We start from the raw sequence: 23625 nt of genomic DNA, 5'->3' as shown, positions 1-23625 counted from the left end.
AGGTGACGGAGGGAGTGACCTCACATTTGCCTGCGTGTGCGTGACCTTCTTGACCTGCAGCCATCTCTTTGCTGTCCCCAATTGTCCAATCAGAACAAGTGGCTCTCCAATCAAAATCCAAGTCATCATCTTGAGTTATGAAATCTTTGTGTGCGTGTAAATTGTCAATAATAATCAGCTTCAATCAGAACTAACTAGATGTTTATCCCTTGGTAAACAGAATTATAAATCAATTGTTGCATAGCTTATTTTGAAGTTTTTTTTTTTACTGTAAAGAAGTTATGCATCAATCTACAGTATATTTTATCAACTTATACAGTAGACAGAAGCGACGGCAGAGTGGGCAACTGGTTTTTCAATTCTGAACCTAGAAGAACTGTTAGTCCGCCTTAAATGTCCACCTCTACTCCATGTATTATCCTGAATCAGATGCTATATCTCTATTGTTCGGCTTCCTAGTAGCAGGCACTGTGCGTTTTCAACGGCGGAAGTGACGATGACGTCAAGGACAGATGACGCGACTAATATGGGGACCACTTGGATGTCGAGGGACACTCAATTGCACAACTTTGTGCATGGATGACGTGCTCTGCGCTCACTTTTTTTTTTTTCCCGTATAGACATTGAAGTGAATACTGTTATATGTATTTTTCATTACTATATCTATTTTAGAATGTTTACAGGGATCACACCCGGGCTTTAATGGTCATATTTCCACTAACCATGTTTGGAGGAAGACAAATGATGAGTTCCATCCCAAGATCACCATCCCTACTGTGAAGCATGGGGCATGGCGGTGGTAGCATAATGCTTTGGGGGTGTTTTTCTGTACATGGGGCAGGACGACTGCACTGTATTAAGTGGAGGATGACAACACCCATGGATTGTGAGATTTTGGGGAACAACCTCTTTCCCTCAGCCAGAGCATTGAAGATGGGTCGTGGCTGGGTCTTTCAACATGACAATGACCTGAAGCTCACAGCCAGGAAAACCGAGGAGTGGCTCCGTAAGAAGCATATCAAGGTTCTGGTGTGGCCTAGCCAGTCTCCAGACCAACACCCAATAGAAAATCTTGAAAGGGAGCTGAAAGTCCGTGTTTCTTAGCAACACCCCAGAAACCTGTTTAAGCTAGAGAAGATCTGTGTGGATAAGTGGGCCAAAATCTCTCCTGCAGTGAATGCAAACCTGGTGAACAACTTCAGGAAACATTTGACCTTTGTAATTGCAAACAAAGGCTTCTGTACCAAATATTAACATTGTTTTCTCAGGTGTTCAAATACTTATTTGCAGCTGTATCACACAAATAAATGATTAAAAAAAATCATGGATTGTGATTTCTGTATTTTTCATTTTAGATTATCTTTCTCACAATGGACATGCACCTACGTTGAAAATTTCAGACCCCTCCATGATTTCTAAGTGGGAGAACTTGCAATATAGCAGGGTGTTCAAATACTCATTTTCTTCACTCTATCTATCTATCTATCTATCTATCTATCTATCTATCTATCTATCTATCTATCTATCTATCTATCTATCTATCTATCTATCTATCTATCTATCTATCTATCTATCTATCTATCTATCTATCTATCTAGCTATCAATATTTATCCATTTTCTTTGCTGGTTATCGTCACAAGGGTTGTGGAGAGTGCTGGAGCTTTCCAGCTTATCCACCGTGCCATGCAACATTAATTAGCCACTTTAAATTGCCCCTAGGTGTGATTGTGAGTGCGGCTACCTGTCTCCACGTGCCCTGCGATTGGCTGGCAACAGGTTCAGGGTGTACCCCGCCTCTTGCCCTAGACAGCTGGGATAGGCTCCAGCACTCCCCGTGACCCTTGTGAGGATAAGCGGTGAAGAAAATTGATGGAAGTATAGATATATACATGTACACACACACACATTTTGTGCAACAGTAATTTAACTTTGGACATTAAAAATGATGAACATGATTACCATGTCACCTTTTGCATTTAACACGATTTCCAATAATGCCAACTTTTTGAAAAGAAGATAAAGTAATCTTGTTAAGCTCCAAGTATTGGGTGCGATGCATCAGACAGACATCTTTATATAGGGAAATAGAGGCACAGTTGATGTAGATTGCAGTTCATGGGCACAAGTGGTGTGAAGAATATTAGTCAGTACACACATCATTAATCTGACAGTGATTTTGGATACATGCTCAAGTTGTGGACAGAGTAAAGTAAAAATATTTCCATGTATTTATGAGTGAATGAATTCCAATGTAAATGTTTACCCCTATTAAATAGCGGGTGGAATCCGCTGGCGATTTAAATATTACTGTCCACAGAACTGAGTACTATATCTAAGTTTCTTTGGAACGATCAAACTCCCCCAAACTGCGATAGTCTTGCAGTTTATCCTGCAGTCAGAAGTGGTCCAAGTATAGACCCAAGTTTAGACCAACTTCCTGCCAGCAATTTGTCCCTCTACTCCATGCATCCCCAAGGGCATCCTCTTTCGGCGCTACAAGGCTCAACTTGGTCCAGACTGATCTGCCAAATTGGCAAAAAATGCACAGCAAACACTCCACTTGCATGAAAATCAGAAACTGCCGGCATTTGCGCCTCGCCACAGATGTGCTGTATCTGAAAACAGAGGCTTTTGCACACTCCTTAACATCATAAAAATTATTCTTTTTTGATCACATCCAACTGGCAAGCGGTTAATTCATAGCAATGTGGGTGTTTCACTTTTTTACATACACTCTATTTCTCTATTTGGTGTTAGATTAGGAGCAAACGAAAACACGATGTTCCATAGAATGGGCAGAATTTTGTTTTTTCTTCTAGAGAATGCATAATTACAGGACAGTGGCAATAAAACGGGCTACCACTGCATGCTTTGAAGTAGTGAACATGTTTCTGGCTTTGAAAAATTGCGAGTGGCAGCAGACAGCTGGAAGCTGAACAGTCCTCACTCTTATGCAGCACTTTATGATTGGAAACCACTCAACTTTATTGAGGTGGGAACTCTGAACTGAAACCTGAATTTTTACAGGTATACTGTACAGTACAAAAGCCCTTTCCCCCTGTTCCTTAAGGCTTCATCTTCAGTTTAGAGGATTAAAACCAAAGTGGCTTACATTTTATGACTGACTATTTCGGAGAAGCACTACTAAAGTTTAGTGAGGTTTAAAGATTTGGGGCACTTATTTAAACAGATTTCCAATTTGGAGGCAGCTTGTTTTGCTCCCCACGTACAGCAGAGTGCAAGCGAAAGGTCGCACATTCAATTAACTCAGTACTCCAATACATCTTCAAGTGGCAGCTGTCGAGTGTACAACAGTTGCATGTCTTGCTTTAGGAAGAGAACATGGAAGGAAATCCATTTTCCTTCTGCTCATCAATACATTTTGTCTTGTCTAGTGGATTAGTAGTGCAATAGCAAGTGACAAATGACTTTAATGCTGAGCGCTTTGGTACGTTAAAGGTTAAAATGCATTGCAGTTCTGCATATCTTGTAATTCCACCATTTAACGATGGGTCCCTTGTAGAATGCGTCAATTGATAGATTACCACAGTCTCCGGAGTTGTTTTTTTTTTTTTTTGTAAACCACAACAAGTACGTCAAACAGCAACAGGGAATTCATCCTTGAAATTTTATATAGCTGGTACACAAAATGTGTCAGAAAGATTCCATGACTGTCATCACAAAAGATATATTTTATTTCAAACTTATCCCCTTGATGACACCCTTGAGCTTGGGAAAGAAAAAAAAGGGGTGGCTGGGAATTTTGAACTAGGACAGGTGAATGCTACTAGATTTGACTGGTCTTTTCTGCCAAGAAGTGTCGGATGCGCAGGTCATTGTGAAGTGGCCACAAGATGTCTGCAAATCATATGCTGCAGGAAGTTTTAGTAGACATGCTAGTTGATCATCTGACCCACAACGGGGAAAACCCATAGTTTGCAGTGTAGTACTGGAACTTTCTGACACGTTGTAGGTTCAGCTTCCTGTGATGGATTTTTTTTCAACATTAAACCTGGATTTGTAAAATGGTTATCTTCACTCTCTGCAGTATTTATATAGAGATTGTAATGCAAGCCTGAGAGTATGACCTTAACACGACTGTAATAACACATCCATGGGAACAAAAAAAACAGGATTAGTCATGGGTGTTATGCCATCTGTATTTTATGAAACATACATTTTCAACATAACTAAAAACTGTGATGCACTACAGATAAGTGCACACTTGCAAGTAAAAACATGAAATACCTTTGCAGAGGCCATCCTACATGTGGAAGGTTGAACTGTTATAATCGCTTTTTGCAGGCTGAAGGCGTATTTGTCAAACCGCTCGGTTATTTAAAGCACTAGTGCCTGGGAAGGGCTGATGTAGTCTACGTCAGTCATATCCTCCTTGCTGCTTCCTGCAGGTAAACTACTGTATTGTTTGACAAACCTCCTGCAGGGATCCAGTGTGTTACGACATTTTTTTTTTTTTTTAAACAAGCCTCTTGCCTTTGTTTCAACAAGCCAGCAGCGGCAATTAAAAGGAGCTGCAGCGGATGTAAGGAAATGCTACACGGAGAACAAGTTTGCCTCAGTCAGCAGCACTAAGCATATGAGTGACTATTATCTTTGGCCCGCAGGCAAAGACTGCAAATGGAAGCAAAAATGAGGTGAGGCAGCAAATTGTCATACACTTCAAATTATTCCGCCCCCTCGTCATCGCAGGAGCATCTTTAATGACATATGGGAAATTATCTTACCTGACACTTAACTAGTAGCACTCCTAAAATCTAACCAGATCCAAATATCGAGTTTTGCCTTTACAAAGATAAATGTGTGGTTGACACTGACAGAGGTAATAATAAAAGAAAATGTACAGGATGAGTAGTCACTGATGGTGGAGTGCTACACACGCCTGAATTGCAGGCAGCGTGGGTTCAGTTCCCACTCAGTGATGGCATCGATATGTGGCCTGTGACTGACTGGTGACCAGTTCAGGTTGTAGTCCGCCTTTTGCCCAAAGTCAGCGGGGGTAGTCTCCAGCGCCCCGTGACCCTAACCGGGATAAGCGCTGTTGAAAATGGGATGGGACTCGGTACGTTTGTCATCACCACATTGCAACACAACGCGACTCTGCACATCAACAAACATACAGCGCAGTAAGTGTACCTCATGTAGTGCCCAGAGAGTCTGTTTGCAGTATTGCTAATTAGTTGCCTTCTGGAATACAAAAATAATAGTTTGCAGAACTACATCATTAAGAAAAACTGTCCTTAATTTTAGATACTGCTCACGATATCCCGCTATTTCACATTACCCAACTAAAAACAAAAGAGACAGTAGCATCCCCCTTGGCATATTATGTACTTTTAGGAATGTAAAAGAAAAACTGGACCATGGTGTCCTTCTTAGCATTTCTTTTCAGCCATAAATAACAGCGACGAGAGGAAGAATGAAGTCTCCCTTGAGTGATTGTTTTAAAAATGATGACAAGTGAAAACAAGTGTTACATTCATATTGGTACACCAACAGGACTCTTCTCAGTGTATCAAAAACCAAGTCCAGCTTTTGACTGAGAAGGCAGTCCTGTCCTGGTACTTCTATCCAAACAGCATTTTCTTTTAAATTAAAGAACTGCTGACATGTTATGTTCATGAAGCATTTTCACCTTGAAGTGAACAGACATTTTTCAGAGTTCAGAAATAATCCCACTCTCAAGTCTGGAAGATATCCGCATCACCGTTTTTCATCTCCTCGGAAGGAGGCTGGCTGTTGCCACCGTCCTGGCCGGAGCTTAGCGGCCGGGTGTTGGCCCGTGTCGAGCGCTGTCGTCGAGTGCCGTTGCCTATGCATTGCATGAGGTTCTTAAAGGTGGTCCACATTTCCTCATCCTTGTAGGAGTAAATGCACGGGTTCATGACAGAGTTCATCACTGCCAGGAGCAGAAGCCAGCGCTTTAGTTTCATGACGTTGCAGGTGGTGCAGTTGAGACCGTCCAGCAGCAGAACCACAAGGCCGGGAGTCCAGCAGAACACAAAGGCTCCTACAACGACAAAAGGGTGAAAGTTTGCCTGAGCTCAGATACATTGGCCTCCTTTATGAAGGAAACCGCTGATATATCATCTGGTGTTTCAGGCTCAAACATTCGGGCAGCAGCTATCAAATCATTTTTAGAATCCATTATTCCATCAATCAATGGTAAAATTGATTTTTAACGACTAAACAACAAAATCATGGCCACTTGAGGTTACCACCCTCATATTCCACATGATAACATCCTCGTCTTTGAGTGTGTGTGGTTTAAAAAAGGGCCAGGGCCCTGGCCTTGTGATTGATGTGGGAGTCAGGGAATGACAGTGTAAAGTTGGCAGTTGTGAGCATTTCCCTGCAAACTGGCTAACTGTTAGCCAGCCCGTGCTCAGGTTTAGTGTAGCAGTTTATGTATGAATGTACCTATCACGCAATTACTTTATTAATATTTCTTCTATCCAACAATTGAAAATGCATTGGTGGTTGGTTGACCACCTGTGGGCGGCGTTAAAATACATTCTAACCAGCGATGGTAGGCTACATTAAAACATACTAACTTCAAATGCCTTGCTTTGGCAATCATAGATGTGTTATCGTGATACATTAGTTCACCTTTGCAGTAGATTAAATCTGCCTTTGGTTTTTTTATAAGTACGAAATGATCAGAAGGTCTGTCTTTTATGCACTCTTTCCTCCTGACTCGCTACCATCACACCAACTTAACTCTGTACATTGTGGTACACAAGATGGTAGCACGTGGAACAAAATGATCACTTTTGTAATCAAATTTGTCGGGTTATTCGGTTTATAATTTCACCTCTACATTCAAGTGAAGCATGCTCCAGGTTACGATAAGATTACCTTAATGAAAGAAAATTCCAGTAGTGCAACACCTTCTCTTTCGATTAAATGAAATGCCGGTTAACCAGACTTGTTTTCTCACATTCAATGCAGGATAACCACATTGTGTCATGATCCTGCCGCTCCAACACAAGCTGTGCGGGTGTCTGCGCAGGTGTGCTGATTGGAAGGTGCACACCTGCGCCTCATGCAGCCTGTTTATGCTGTGGATTTATATGACCGCGATGACAACTGGCCAGCGCCAGTTCGTTGATCTTCATGTCCCGTTCGTGTGCTCCGGTATCCCTGATTGAACCTGTGTGTACCGACCTTCGTCCGTTCTCCGACCAACCTTGTAAGCCTGACTCCTTCGTTACTTCTGCCTGCTTTGATTGTTCTCCTGTGTACCGACTCCTGCCTGTCCGCTCACCTGCTCTCTTTGCCCGACGTCCCAACTACCGCTGCTGCACCGGACTGCCTGCTCGATCCCCTACCTCTGCATATAATAAACGTGTCTCCTTGAGCTACCTTGCATCTTCCGAGTCCTGCATTTGGGTCCTACTCTCGTTCCGATGGGTCGTGACAGAACAAACTGGCCATCACAGGACCCAGCAGGAAAGACCCGGCGTCGCCTGGACCGACGCAAGGTAGACAGTCTGCCGGAGGACCAAGCCTGTCCGATCCGGGTAGGCTCCCTGATGTCCTCCGCTTCCGTGTCTTACGCTCCGCCAGCGAGGTATGAATACGTCCCGAACACGACCCGCCCTGCTCCTCATATTCTTCTGGACTTTGACTTTTCGGAATATGAGGAGGACCGTGATTTGTATGACCGGCTGCCGGAGTACGACTCCGATTATTCTGATTATGAATCTGCTCGTCCGATCTTTCATCCCAGTCAGTTTGTTTCACCTCCCCGCGTTTCCAGCACCCGAGCGTCTTCCCCCGGTAGGTTTAAGTATACCAATCCGTATGAGGGAACCCGCTTGGCCATCTACCCGGGACCTCTGCGTGGCGGCCAGAGGAGACGCCCCGTCCGCACGCTCCCCGGTGCCTCCCGCTGCGCGGCAACTAAGACATCGTCCTCCCACTCCTCGCCGGCAATGGCGAGACCGGCGGACCCGCAGCTGGTGGCGAAGCTTCCAGCCCAGAGGGAGGAGGAGTCGCCAAATCACGAGGCGTTCCGCCGCGAAATGCGGGCGGAGATAGAGCGGCAGACCGCAGAATTGGCGGCTCTCACGGCCCAGGTCCGGCAAGGATTGGCGAACCAGCCGAGCTATGCTGACGTCGCAACGGCGACGGACTCGCTGCTGATGCAGGTTCACGTGGCAGTTGGAACTGACCCGCTCCCGGGACACGCCCACGTGTCAGTTTCGACTGACTCTCTGCCTACTCTCGTTCACATTGCCGAGGAAACAGACCCGCCACCTCGCCAAGTGCACGCCGCAGCGGGTACGGACTCGCCACCTCGCCAAGTGCACGTCGCAGTGGGAACAGACTCGCCACCTCGCCAAGCGCACGTAGCTGTGGAAACTGACCCGCCTCCTCGCCATTCCCACGTCGAGGTTTTGGCTGTTCCGAGCGGAGTTCACGCGGCAGTTGGAACTGACCCGCTCCCGAGACACGCCCACGTGTCAGTTTCGACTGACTCTCTGCCGACTCTCGTTCACGTTGCCCTGGAAACACCGGACACCCCTTCCGCCCACCCATGCCTGTGTTAATTATTGTCTGTTTTTTTTTCGTTTAGGCATTGCCTTTGAGGAGGGGGTACTGTCATGATCCTGCCGCTCCAGCACGAGCTGTGCGGGTGTCCGCGCAGGTGCGCTGATTGGAAGGCGCACACCTGCGCCTCATGCAGCCTGATTATGCTGTGGATTTATATGACCGCGATGACAACTGGCTGGCGCCAGTTCGTTGATCTTCATGTCCCGTTCGTGTGCCCCGGTATCCCTGATTGAACCTGTGTGTACCGACCTTCGTCCGTTCTCCGACCAACCTTGTAAGCCTGACTCCTTCGTTATTTCTGCCTGCTTTGATTGTTCTCCTGTGTACCGACTCCTGCCTGTCCGCTCACCTGCTCTCTTCGCCCGACGTCCCAACTACCGCTGCTGCACCGGACTGCCTGCTCGATCCCCTACCTCTGCATATAATAAACGTGTCTCCTTGAACTACCTTGCATCTTCCGAGTCCTACTCTCGTTCCGATGGGTCATGACGCAATGCTAGCTACCTGCTATTCAAGTTACTGTAAATGAGTATTGCTTTAACTTGCTATTCATTGACTACAAAAACAAAATATAGTCTAAGCCTGTTAAAAAAAAACAACCAACTTCAATTAAATAGTTCAATATTAGGAATGAGAGATTTTGAAAGATGAGTTGTATCTGCCCAGGCACAACAGGAGCAAATAACTTTTTATCTAGTTCTAGTCCAATTTCTTTTAGCTGTGCATGGGGCCTATAAAAAAAAAATAGTAATACATACATTTTGACTCTGCACAAAATTTACTGCCATATGACTTTCGTTCCAATTCGTTAGAGCAGTGTGCAAATCGAGTTGCCACATGTGCATCTGACTGTTAATCAGCCAAAGCACTCAAGAATACCAAAACATCAAACGCGCTGCGGCTTAACACAGTACTCTAGAATCACAATGGCTCAGCAAAGAGAATGTTCCATCAATGCTCTGCTGAGTTATTGTTTACTTTAAAGACAAGCATCAGTGGCTGTGAGGAGCTTTCCTTCACCTGGCGTGCTCCATGATGTGATTTTGCTCAAGTAGTGAGACCAGTTTGTATTTGCACCTTTTAGCATTAACACACAGTCTTGTTTGGGATTCTCAATGTGTGCATGAGAGGGTACTGTGTGTGTACTCTTGTGACTTTCAGTTTGTCCCATCTGGGGTCACCATGAATCCCAGCATTATCTGTTCCACCTTTGTTTTATTTACACCACATGCACTTCTTAATGCAAGGCATCCATTTTTTTAGCTGGTCCAAATTCCAAATACAATATATCTAATCTGTTCCTATGTATATTTCAAATGAAAGATATGTGATTTGGCCACGCTTACGTTTTATTGATGGAACACATGAAGTCACCCACTTGCACAGATAATCAAATATTCTATGCATATTATAGCAATGGACCACTTGAACCATGGAGTGTGAATCCAGCCTAACATGTCTGGGCACACAACAGGGCCGCTAAAGGGAATTTTGGCACTAAATGAGACCACAAGCTTCAACTTGTAGCCACCAGCAATGCGTCGTTTACCTCCAGCATGTGTACAGATAAAACACAGTCTACTGTACACGATCATGTTTTCCCATCCCGGCTTATACAATTTTTATAGTTTTAGAAAGGTTTTGAATTCTGTGAAGTCATGCAGTACGTCTACTGTATGTAGTATCCAGTTCGTTACATATGAAAAACCTATGCAATCATTGGTTCTAACTGGACCCCAAAACCATGCAGACGCCACAGAACCGGTTTGTCCAGTTTCCACTTCCATCCAGCAAAATGGGACCAAGACTTAACAGTTTAAATGCCCAACATAAACCATCGCTGTGACACTGACTGTATACTTTCGAAGACATAATGTAACCAGGTCTGCACTTCTACTAGTAGTAGTACATTTGCACCAGAATGCCATATCAATATCAAACCAGAAATTTTCTTATAACATAAATTTATAGAAATTTGAATGGGAAGCTAATATCTTTGGTTTGCAATGCATATGATAGCCAGTGGTAACGATTAGAGGCTATGTTTGTCTTATGTTTTCCTGTTTTTCTTGGCTGTAGGAGGGGACGCTCGTTGAAGGTTGCGTGTTTAGTGGACAGCGTGTTGCACATGCAGATCAGCAGAGTATTTGTATGATAAGATAATTATACAGCAGTCTGGAATACATTGTGTACACATACAATAATTGAGCAATCTGGACGGGCAAAGAGGGAGCATGTAGTCAAAGAAAAATGACATTTGATATCTAGGAAGACTCTGGATGTGTTTTTTGTTTAATCTGGGCGTACTGAAGCAACAAAAACATGCCCAAAAGCAAAAGAGTTCCAGTCCCAGTCTCACCTGAATTCCTGGTTTAACAATGGGCCACCTTTAAGATTTGCAACAACCACGACATTTGAGGATGAATACCAACCATTTCTTCAGGATGCTTGTTGACCTCAACCCCCCACCGCCACGTTAAATCTATTTTCCCTATGAGACATGGTATTTGAATCCATTCCAGAGCCAAACTGTTTCCAAGGTTACGTGCAAAATTTTAAGTAACACTGATGTTCTCAACTGCTTCCTGTATGCGCAGGTAATTAATATACATACTGGGTGACCCACTTAAACTACTTAGACTTTGATATAGGATGAGAGAAGCAAAGAGTTCAGGGAAAGGCAAGAAACAGTATGTTTTTCTTTCATTATTAATTCAATTTTTTTGGGTTATATATTAAAAAAAGAACAAAAAAGGTCAAGGCCCAGGTTTATCCTGGCGACCATCAAAACTTCTAGCACCGAGTTCTTTTATTCTGCTCGAGGTGATTCTTCAGTGATCGGGCTGGCTGCAAAGTTTAACAATTTATTTGAAAATACAGAGTCAACGAATAATGTTGCTGAAAGTTCAGCGCTGAGGCTTTCCAGTCACAAACAAACAATCAGCTTTAGACGGAAAACACCGGAGTTATAGTCATAACACTACTTCCTGTTGTCATGCAGTCTCGTAGGAATTATAGCTTTGCCCTGCTGTCTGGGTACGTTTAGAAATTAAGTCAAACACTCACCAAGCACTGAGATTGCAGTAATCAGAGCCAGAGCACTCATCATTTTCTATTAGTTGATTAATGAACATGTTGGGGATTGGCACGGAAACATGTCTTCAGGTCTGCTTTAACCGAACTAAACAACACGCATGAGTTTCCAAACGTTTCGGCACACAGTCAGCGGGTCTAGAGTGAACGTCCCAGCGTACCCTTCTGTTGATTTATTATGAAAGTGTTGCATCTGTGCAGCTAAGTTTAATGCCACTACATGTACCTCTGTATATGTTTGAGAAGAGCTGGTGTACATATGTAGTGGGATGTACTGTATCATTCAAAACATGTCTGCAGTGTTGTGTAAGTTTGCAGCCAGTAGTTTTTATCAGTTTCTTCGGCCATATTGTATGGAGCATCACAGATAGCCAAGACGCACATTTCACTTTCTTGCCTTTGCTACCACTAAGTGACATTCAATTCAGTTTATGGTCGTCATCATCAACTCCTAGCCATTTTATTTTACTTACTTTACCTTGTCATACGAAGCGTGTATTAAGTGTTGAACTGGCAAAGTGATTGCTGAGGGTCTGTTGAGCTCCCATGGCAACTTCTTGTCTCTACTCATTTAAAAAAAGCAATGGATTTGAAAAAAAAAAAAGACATGGTAATGGGTATTCTCACTCCACTGGGAGAAATTGTGTTGAAAATTATCCACTTGACAAAGAGAATGATCAACTCATCCGAATAGTTCATCTTTAATTGAAAAAAATCATCTAATAAAATACTGAAGAAGTTTTGTAGTAGCCCATTTTATAACTATTTTGTTGTGTTGCCTAGTTTTCGTTCCCAACCTCAAAAGATACACGGTACTTAACTTCTCCATCTGTCAATGTGGGATTTTTGAAAGTCAATGTGGTGCACAATTAACATTTCTCCCAAAAGGTTTGGTCTGTCCCTCAGAAAATCTATGCACAGTATCTATACTGTATATTCAGTAGTTAAAAAAAAAAAAAAGAAAAAGCCAAATGTTTTTGTTGCTCAGGTTTGCAGGAGCCTTTGTTACCAGGAAGTTATTTCAGTGATGACTGTATTTCCTGCAACTGAGGCTATTCAGTAAACCGTGATGAGAGCATACAGCGCGAACACTCTACAGTATGAATCATCACTAAAAGGGTCAAGAGCAGTACTTACCGAGCACCACCATGACCGTTTTGATGAGCTTGATGGGTGTCCTCTTGCGATTAATGGAGCCGCTGGTGTGCGGAGTGAGCAGTGACGTCTTCTTCTTGACGTAGGTGTAGATCCTCATGTAAATGGCCACCATCACTAGGAAGACGACCAGGTTGGACACGGACCAGAAGACCAGGTAGCCCCTGCTGAAAACGGGGGCGAGCTGGGAACAGTCGCTCAGGTTGCAGATGCAGTTCCAGCCTAGGCTGGGCACGGCGCCCATGAAGATGGAGATGCCCCACACCAGCACGATGAGCAGGGTCACCCTCCTCTTCGTCAGGTTGCTGTGGACTTTAAAGTTCATGATGGACATGTAACGCTCGAGCGCGATGACAAGCAAGTTGGCCAGCGAGGCAGAGAGGCTGATGTCCAGAAGACCTTGGCGGATAAAGTATCCTTTCACTGTCAGTTTCCGCGAGACTTCACCCGTGTTGAACATGAGGTACACGTACGCTATGCCCGCCAGGAAGTCAGAGGCCGCGAGGTTGGAGAGGAGATAGTAGAACGGGTAGTGGAACCTTTTGTTGGTGACGACCGCTGCGATGACCATGGCGTTGGAGAGCAGGATGAAGCAGCAAAAGAGCGAGCCCACCACTTGGACCAGAATGAGCTGGGTCTTGTCCCATTTGTCATCTGCGCCGCTGTTGTTGTAGAAAAAGCTCATGGGCTCATCGTAATGGCAGGTGAGGTTTTGCTGGGCCATTTTCTACAGAAAACAAAATATCATCATGATTCGGTATTGAATTGGACATTGAAAATCATGAAGAATGATGTGGAAAGATGTTTTCCATCACAATGTTTCCCCGCTGCATCTCAGTTTGTCGTTTAGTTTTGAAATCAATCCCTAACTGGGTTTTTAGTCCCTGAAATACAGGTTGAATTAGTTCTGTGACCCTGCTTGTAACTCACAATCACAAATCTTTCCCCATTGAAATGAATGGAAATACCATTAATTTATTACTGCCTTTTCAAAAATAACTCACAGTTTTTAAATGTATTTTTTAATAAGAAAAATAGCAATATATGAAAAAGTACATTAACAAAACCCATCACGATAAGATCCAGTGAATGAATATCGCAACGAATACCAATAATTAAACAGCGTGCATCATAATTTGATTGTGATAGTGAGGCTCTTTCTTGTGTGAGTCGTCGAGGCACTTTTCACACTGAACGCCGGAAGAAGTGTAAAAGACAAAAGCACCTTGAGCGCACTCACGTAGAAGCTTGCCACGGCTCACACCCAAACAATCAAATGTAAACTTGCCAACCTACAACACACGTGCCACCCCACCTGGCCCTTACTCAGAAAGGCAAATGCCTTTTTTCTTGACTTACTCAGGTAAGGCCATGGACAATATCATTTGCAATACGGACAAGGCTGCAGACAGCAGAGGAAAACAAAGGCAAATAAAAGAAAGAATCCAGTCATTGCGATATATAATAGCATTTTCGACATTTTATACCCGCATTTTTTAGTCTGTGTGCAAATGAAATGCAGCTGTTTCAGCTTTTATACAATATTGAATTTCATGTAGACTAAACGTTCAAATGGCAAGTCGTGAGCATTTATACAATAACCTACTGATGTCCTGAATTCTTAGTGAGGACCAAGATCAGACTCGTACACGGGCCGTATAATAAGCTCATATAGAATAAATACTCAAACTCGGTGGACAAAAGAAGGGTGCAGCAAAGACGTGTTGTGAGTGATTTTGCTAGTTATGCTTACTTAACCTGAAGCACTTCATTAAGTTCATTACAAAAAATATCGATGTCGTTTAATCCTTGTAAGCACTCTACGTCAAGTGTCAAAAGCATTTCTATGGAAATACAAGAAATGTAGGCAGACTGCTGATGGAAGAGGAACAGAGCAGCACACATGACGTTCAAATTAACCTCACAGATTTAGCGAACAAAGGTGGTAGCGAATAATAATTAAAAAAAAAAAAAAAAAACCGTAGACCTATGAGCGTCTTAAGTACAATTTGGTCCAAACAAGTTCGACCAAACTTTACAACCTGTTCGGGTCTGCTTGACAACGGGGTCTAAAGTCGCTTTGAATGGAGAAGAGTGGAGTCTCGACACAAATAAATTTTAAAAAACTAGATGGAGGAAAAAAAAAACAACAACAAGGTGAGCTCACCTCAGGTGAATGGCTGCGTCACGGACCTGAGTAGGCAAGCGACCATTTCCCCCCCCACCCCCCCAGCCTACTGCCCACGCAGCTGCCGACAGAGGCAGGCCACAGCGGCAAGCGAGCGCAGACAAGTGGAGGAAGAGGCTGAGGTTTGGAGCTTTGGACGCCGTGACGCAGTGGGCGTGTGCTTGAGAGTCAAGGCAGTCGGCCCGCATCGCGACTGAATTCCTCCGTGCCACCTTCCCCTAAAGAACGCGCATGCGCGAAACTTTTCATGCTCTTTCAGTCGAAAGTCCAAGACCTTACAGCTGAGGTGTCACACTCTCTACTCTACTCTATGCTGTTGTCTAGGGGAGTATTTGTAAATGGGTCCCCTCCCTTTTACAGCCATAAAAACATTTCAGTTCCTTTAGAGTTTGGATCATGCTGTTGCTCGTTTTCCCAGCTGCCGGGAAGGAATCAAGAAGGCGAAACAGACGTATGCCGAACAAAACTGCTCAGACCAGCCTCCAAGAGGGGGAAAAACCTTGCACGGCAACAAGCAATGGAAAATGTATTACATGGGTACACTTTCATAACGTGGCCAATTTATGACAGATCAACAGGCAGGTGTTGGTGGCTGGTGCTCAAATTAAACAAAAACTGGGAGAGAAGGGCACCTATAGCCAAAAGCATTTGTAAAATTGTGAAAAAGCACAGCAGGATATCGTTACAAATTGATTCACACAATCAACACTGTCAATAACAAAACCATTTACAATGGTGGTAAAAAGTTTATTAAAAAAAGACGAGTTAAAGATAAATCATTCAAAAAGTAAAACTTTAATTACAGTGAACTTCAACCTCAACAACTCATCTATCCATCCATTCTCTGGGCTGCTTATCCTCACGAGAGTCGTGGGAGTGCTGAAGCCACTCAGCTGTCATTGACAGAAAGCGGGGTACACCCTAAACTGGTTGCCAGCCAATCGCAAGCACATGGAGACAGACAACAGTCGCACTCACAATCATACCTTGAGGCAATTTAGAACTCTAATTAATGCACGTTTTATGGGGTGCCCCCCCCCAAAAAAAGAAATAACATGTAAATTGTCAAGGTAAAGACTCTAAATTGCCTGTAGATGCACCTGAGCGTGAAAGATTCCTTGCTTATATGTGCCCTGCGATTGGCTGGACCGCAGTTCAGGGTGTCTATTTGGGATTGGCTCCAGCACGCCCATGACCCTGGTGAGGATAAACTGTACGGAAAAATGAATGAATGAATGAATGAATGCAAGAAGAAAACAAATGGGCTCTAGCAGAAAGAGCACTTTTGTCATTCACGCCAAGTGGTGAAGCGTCATGTTTTTGTTCATCTGCCAGCAAATTACAAGGTAAATGTTAAAGAATAATGTGGAGAATCACTCAATTATTGTCAATATCATTATCATTGACAGACATTTCAGATCAAAACTTAAGTATTTTAACACACATCCCAATTCCAATTAAAAAATAAAAACAAGACACCATGATTTGCAAATCCTTTCCACCCTATAGTGAAATGAAGATAGTACAAAGACATTTAACATGCAAACTGATCAAATTTGTTCCTTTGAAAATATTCTGTCATTTTTAAATTTGATGCCTGCAACACACTCCCAAAAAGTTGAGACAGGTGCATGTCTACCAGGATCTTTTACAGACCTCTATAAGTGTTTGGGAACTGAGCACAGTTTTGAAGGGCTATGTGGAAAGCTTTCCCATTCTTGCTTGATGTACAACTTGAGTCGCTCACCAGTCTGGGGGGGTTTTTTAGTTGTACTATATTTTGCGCACACATCTTCAATGGGAGGGCTGGATTTCTGGCAGACCAGTCTGGCACTAGCACTTCTACTCCAAAGCAAACTCTGTTGTAACATGTGCAGAAACTGGCCTGACATTGTCTGACTGAAACAGGCAGGCATGTCCCTGAAAACAAACAAAAAAAAAAAATTGCATGACACTAGCATATGTTGCTCCGAAACCAAAATGTATGCGTATGATGTACTGTACCTTTCAGCATCAATGGTGCCTTCATGGTGCAAGTTACCAATGCCATGGGCACGAACACACCCCTGTACCCTCACAGATACTGGCTTGTCAAACATTACACTAATAATCCGTATGGTCCTTTTCCTCTTTGGCCGAGAGCACCCGTGTTTATGATTTATGATTTCCAAAACAATTTGAAATAGAGTCCCAAGACCAAAAATTGCCAGTGAGACAAAGTGACAGACATAAAAACATAAATGGTCTTCTATTAGATGGCAGGAAACACATGCAGTAATTAATGCATCCACTTTTTCTTTGTTGGTGTGCCATGAGAAAAATATGCCGCAAAACACGTGCCTTTGCTGCATAAAGGTTGGAAATCACTGTCGTAAAGAATTCTATACTGGATTGGTCGTGTCCAGGTAACAAAGTCCTCCCCCAGCACTCTATACTGGATTGGTCGTGCCCAGGTAACAATGTCCTCCCCCCGCACCGTTGACCCACAGGGCGCTTGTGGAGATTCAGCTTCTGTGGGTCGAAGATGAAGGAGAGGTGGAAACCGGCTTCTCATGCAGAAAGAGAAGAGGAAAGCACAGAGCATTGAACTCAGTGTGGGGACCCTGAAAGTTGGAACTGTGACAGGAGAAGCTCAGGAGTTGGTTGACAATCAGATCAAGTATTGAGGCTGAAACTTGAGAGAGAGAGAGAGAGAGAGAGAGAGAGAGAGAGAGAGAGAGAGAGAGAGAGAGAGAAGTGATTGGTGCAGATTTTAATGGGTATCTTGGTGATGGAAAGAGAGGTGATTAGGAAGTGATGTGTAAGTACGGCATCCAGGAAGGGAACTTGAAATGTCAGTTTGTGGTAGATTTTGCAAAAATGGGGGAAATAAATGTATTGACCACTTTTTTTTTTTTTGATCAGGCATCAACATTGGGTGACCTACAAGAGTGAGGTAGTAGCACGTAGGTGCATTGCATCTTGTGCAGACAATGTAATTTGCATGTTACTGACTATAAGGTCGTGGTAGGGGAGAGTGTAGCTCAACAGCATAGGATGGTGGTGTGTAGGATCACTCTGGTAGTGGGTCGGAAGATTAAGAAGACAAAGGTGGAGCAGAGAACCATGTGATGGAAGCTGAGAAAGGAAGAATGTTGTGCGGCCTTTAGGAAAGAGGTGAGACAGGCTCTCGATGGACAAGAGGAGCTCCCGGAAGACTGGACTACTACAGCCAAAGTGATCAGAGAGACAGGCAGGAGAGTACTCGGTGTGTCTTCTGGTGGGAAAGACAGGACGTCATACAAAGAAAGAGGTTAGTGGGACACTTAGAGGACTGAGGAGAGGTGAAAGGAATACATTGAGATGCAATGTACAGTAAAGGTAGGGGTGGTGAAGGTTAAACAAGAGGCATATGACGACATGTACACCAGGTTAGACATGAAAGAAGGAAAAAAGGATCTCTACAGGTTGGCCAAAAAGAGGGATAGAGATGGGAAGGATGTGCAGCAAGTAAAAGTGGTTAAGGATAGAGAAGAAGTGGGACACAGAGGACTGAGGAGAGGCGAAAGGAGTTAGGGTTTAAAATGCGACGTAGGGCAAAGGTAGAGATGGCAAAGGCTAAACAAGAGGCATATGAAGACATGTACACCAGGTTGGACACGAAAGAAGGAAAAAAGGATCTCTACAGGTTGGCCAGACAGAGGGATAGAGATGGGAAGGATGTGCAGCAGGTAAGGGTGATTAAGGATAGAGATGGAAATGTGTTGACTGGTGCCGGTAGTGTACTAAATAGATGGAAAGAATACTTTGAGAAGTTGATGAATGAAGAAAACGAGAGAGAAGAAAGAGTAGAAGGGGCAAGTGTGAAGGACCAGGAAGTGGCAATGATTAGTAAGGGGGAAGTTAGAAAAGCACTAAAGAGGATGAAAAATGGAAAGACAATTGCTCCTGATGACATACCTGTGGTGGTATGGAAGCAATTTGGAGAGGTGGCTGTGGAGTTTTTGGCCAACTTATTTAACAGAATACTAGCGGGCAAAAAGATGCATGAAGAATGGAGGAAAAGTGTACTAGTTCCCATTTTTAAGAACAAAGGTGATATTCAGAGCTGTGGGAATTATAGAGGAATAAAGTTGGTGAGCCACACAATGAAGTTATGGGACAGAGTAGTGGAGGCTAGACTCAGGACAGAAGTAAGTATCTGCGAGCAACCGTATGGTTTCATGCCTAGAAAGAGTACCACAGAAGCATTATTTGGCTTGAGGATGGAAAAGTACAGAGAAGGTCAGAAGGAGCTACATTGTGTCTTTGTGGATTGAGAGAAAGCCTATGACAGAGTGCCAAGTGTGGAACTGTGGTACTGCATGTGTAAGTCTGGTGTGGCAGAGAAGTATATTACAATAGCATAGGACATGTATGAGGGCAGCAGAAACGTGGTAAGGTGTGCAATAGGTGTAACAGAAGAATTTAAAGTGAAGGTGGGACTGCATCAGGGATCAGCTCTGAGCCCCTTCCTGTTTGCAGTGGTGATGGATAGCCTGACAGACTAGGTTAGACTGTAATCCTATTGGACCATCATGTTCACAGATGACATTGTGATCTGGAATGAGGAATGAGGAGATTATCTGCAATAACACAGAGGAGGAGGAACCATGAGGTGGAGGTAAGAAGAGATAGGAAGGGTTGAGGACTTCAAATACTGGGGGTCAACAGTCCAGAATAATGGTGACTATGATCACTTCCTTGCACTAGTTAAATGCAGATTAACTCAAATATCTAATATCGTTACTAAAATGATTTTCCAACAATCCAGTGACTTGGTGTGCTGCTGCATTACACTCAGTTTTTACAATGATGTATGTCCTGCATTTGAAAACAACCAGCCATCCATTTTACGTACCACTTATCCTCTCTCGGGTCCAATAATCCTCCATCCAGTTTAGTCTTCATTGAACCTACAATGCATGTTTTGGGGATGTGAGAGGAAACCGAATTAGCCAGAGAGAACCCACACAGGTATAGGGAGAACATGCAAACTCCACACAGGGAAGGCTGAATTTAAATCAAGGTCCTCAGAACTGTAAAACGGCGGACACCACTCACTCAACCATGCCGCCATTTTGGAACATATTAGAGTAATTTGTATTGTTTTTCCAATGGTGGAAATTAACTGTGAAAGACTCCTATCTCATCAACTTAATTGAGTTGTAGGAAATGAGCCAAATTGTATCTTCTTCCCAAAAGATATCATGCGAGCATGATAATTTCATTTTCCTGGGTTCAATGGGAGGGATTTTCATCAAAATTACATTTGTCAAAGCCAGAGGTTACAAGTGACTTCTCTATGTGAAACTTGACCGCGCTAATAGCAAAACAAATGCCACTAATTCATCTATTTAAATGTCGTAGGTCAGGGGGCAGTAGACTCCCAGACTTCCCTCTCCCAAGCCAACATTTTCTATATACACTATATTGGGATATTTGTTGGGTGGAGTCATGACAGTTCTGAAGAATATCTTATTTGCAGTTTGGCCAAGCATGTCAGATATAATTGAATTAAATAGAAAATATCTCAAAACATTTATAAAACCTTTATCTAAGAGTGTGTATTGTCTGTAATCAGCCATCGCTGGGTGTGTCCACAAAACTCCCGCCGACTAATTTCAATGTTGTCAGAGCAGAGGAGCCCACGCCAAAGCTCAAGAGCGGCGGGAACTCCACTCCGCAGTTCACTGATGATAGGAATTGGCTCATCAGATGAGCGGAAAAGGGCTATTTCATCCAAATGCACTGTACAGTATAGTGTTTCACCGTAGCAGTAAAGTGTGAGCACATTAAAAAGCGCAATCTATGTTTTGAGATACATTTGCGCATTGATAATCAAATGAACAATGCCTCGAAGTAGCTGACTCACCAAACAAGTCGGATTACATTTTCCCAAGTCGACCTTAATTCAGATTCAAAGTCATTGTGGAAATGGAGCCATTTAATGGAACTCATTTCTTCAGAATAATAATAATAATAAATTGTTTCATACATTCTTAAATTATTCATACGTCTTTTGTACCAACAAAAGAAAAAACAAAAAACAATTAACCACCACACTCGATGCATGAATTTCAGTAATGAGAAAGAGACCGATCCATCCTGAGAGGAATTCATTTTCTCAAAAAAAAATCAAGTGGTCAGTAATGAGCAATTATGATGACCCCCCACTGAAAAGAATTTCCAAACGAAAGATGAGACTAGTGTGGAGCCACAGCACAAGCTTCATAGAAAAGGGGCATTTTTTTCTGCATAGTGTGATAGCATCTAGAAACAACATCCTAGCACAGTGCAATTGTATGGATCCACAACAGGGAGCCTGAGGACATGTGGGATGCCAAGTGCGACTACATCCTCTGTTTATTCCTTCAGTAAATACACAATACCCAGTAAGTGTGCAGCACTCTGTAGGTGAATGTAGCATTACATAACTACTAGTTTAGTGACCGCCGATGATACTTCCACATCCTGTTAAATGGAAGTAAAGTACGTGTGTTCTCTTTTGTGCTTTGCAGCTGTGATTCCCCACTAGGTTGCAGTAGGACCCAAATGTGCTGTGAGAGGGATCTTCCAGGGCACTGCCGGAAATAATCCCATCTGTCAGAAATGTGTTATTAATTACAAATATCTTTGTTCATCAACGCCAGCGACTTAAATACGCTTCCTTTAGATGGCATAATGTACGATAAACGCATGCCACCCTTGGCTGCCACTTTACAACACTGAATAAGTCAAAGCTTCCCGTTAGTACAGTATATCAGTGTTGTTTTACTAAAACGAGCCGAGATTTGACAAAGTCAATTTCTGAGTAAATTTGGAGATCGTGATTCCTCTATCTTAATTGGTGATGTGTTGTGAGAATGAAATGTGGGTCTTGGCTCAATAAAGGTTGCTTCAGACAGAATGAGCCAAATCAATGACCATTAAAAGTGGGGAAGAAAAACATTGATCATAAAATACATTTCTGAAACACTATTTTAGATTATAAAGCCTTTCTTGACAATTTAATGAGAAAACCCATGGAAGAACGCGGAGAATGTGCAAACTCCACACGAGAGATTAGACCCTTAAAGTCAATTTGGTTAGTTAGTTATTACTTCAATCCATTTTTACTACTTATCTTAATTGAGGCCAAACAGATTGCAACAGTTAGTATGAACCAGATGAAGTCACTGCTGAATGCACTTTGTGACGTAAACAAAATGCCGTTAGCGGAGGCCTAAAGAGCATCCACCCGGAACTCCCCTCTGTTCGTGTATATATCACACGTACACATACACACACAAATATATATACAATATAGATATACACATATAAATAATGCATCTGTGGTCAACTTTTTTCTGCAAGTCCTCTACTTCATTAGTATTGGAGTTGGGGAGTAAATATCTAGTCTAAAAGTCTAAAAACAGTCATAGTAAGTAATCAATTAGATATTTACCAGTTGAAGCTCCCACCCCTGAGGTAAATGTTCATGGGCTGAGTAATATCACCTAAAGAGCATTTTCATTTACTTCTGAACAATGACGACCCCCCCCTCTTTATTAAAGGTCAACTGACAGCCATATATACATTTAAAAATAGATATTATGAAAACTACACAATATTATTCACATCATTGTACATACGAAAAAAAAAAAGAGCAGAGAGCGTGTCATTAATGTGCAAAGTTGCGGAAGTCTCATATTGCCTGCAACATCATTTGCCGATGTCACACTGGGACAGTCGCCATTGAGAAGATGCTGTGCCACTTGCTATGGGGAGAAGAACGGGAGAGATTTTCAGATTTTTCTGACGCCCCTTCTGAGATTGAAGGTCATTTTGAAGAGAACATCTCACAACCGAGTGAAGTGACTGGGGCAATTTAACTATCCTTTCGAGCCTTATTCAGATGACATGCGGATCACTTCTATCAACAGAGTCTCTGACAGACAGACGAGGAGGACGAGGAATCGATGAATGATGGGCCCATAATTGTTCGATTTCACAACTCTTTTACATGTCTTGTGTATGTAGCATACTCAGGAGGACCGATTACCTACTTATTTTGAGGTCACCTACCCCTCTTTGGTCACCTGTTCCCATGTGATCGTTGCAGCTCACGTTTCAGCCATGAATAGCCAACCGATGCTGCATACAACTCCTACAATGACGATGGTTTATCAAGGTACACGTAGCTGAAAATGTTGTGTATGAACAAAGACAGATTTATTGTTTGAAGCATTATTGTCATTGGCTTTAGTCGTTGCAACAGACATGGAAGAAATATTGCACTTCTATTGCGTTGTTTTGGGCTTAAGCCATTCATTCAGCAGTACTTGACCAAATGATTTCACAGGATGGTTCAGTCTATCATCTGATGGTTTTTCATTTAGGTTTCAAGCTGGAACCAGACTTGATCTTACCCCAGCAATATTGGCCATTGTTGATCAGATTTTTTTTTTTTTTTGTATTTATTATGCCATTTGATTGTGGAGCCTTTAAGATATTTTCACTGATCGTGCAACTTCTACGTAAAATTAGGGCTTTTAATGCATTTTGTATGCATTAACCAAAAAAAGTGGAATTAGCAAAAAGTCCACAGAGA

At 42.9% G+C, this 23625-nt stretch overlaps 1 protein-coding gene across 6 annotated transcripts; it reads right to left on the bottom strand.

Annotated features, from left to right (window-relative positions):
- Window positions 1-4140: 4140 nt before the first annotated feature.
- lpar3 (lysophosphatidic acid receptor 3) lies at window positions 4141-23480 on the bottom strand. Of its 6 annotated transcripts, XM_061824464.1 has the most exons (5): window positions 23100-23480; window positions 19894-19948; window positions 16762-16934; window positions 12809-13553; window positions 4141-6029 (listed from the first exon to the last, which is right to left on the bottom strand). In XM_061824464.1, the coding sequence occupies exons 2-5, from the start codon at window positions 19925-19927 to the stop codon at window positions 5701-5703; spliced, it is 1281 nt and encodes a 426-aa protein (XP_061680448.1). In that variant the 5' UTR covers window positions 19928-19948; window positions 23100-23480; the 3' UTR covers window positions 4141-5700. The 6 variants fall into 6 exon arrangements, with proteins under 6 accessions (XP_061680448.1, XP_061680446.1, XP_061680449.1 ...); XM_061824462.1 differs by lacking the exon at window positions 23100-23480 and having other exon boundaries at window positions 17019-20935; XM_061824465.1 differs by lacking the exons at window positions 16762-16934; window positions 19894-19948; window positions 23100-23480 and adding an exon at window positions 14994-15594.
- Between the last annotated feature and the right edge of the window lie 145 nt (window positions 23481-23625).

The sequence above is a fragment of the Syngnathoides biaculeatus genome, chromosome 7 (assembly GCF_019802595.1).
Source record: "Syngnathoides biaculeatus isolate LvHL_M chromosome 7, ASM1980259v1, whole genome shotgun sequence".
NCBI lineage: Eukaryota > Metazoa > Chordata > Actinopteri > Syngnathiformes > Syngnathidae > Syngnathoides > Syngnathoides biaculeatus.
This window is presented reverse-complemented; position numbering and strand designations above follow the sequence as displayed.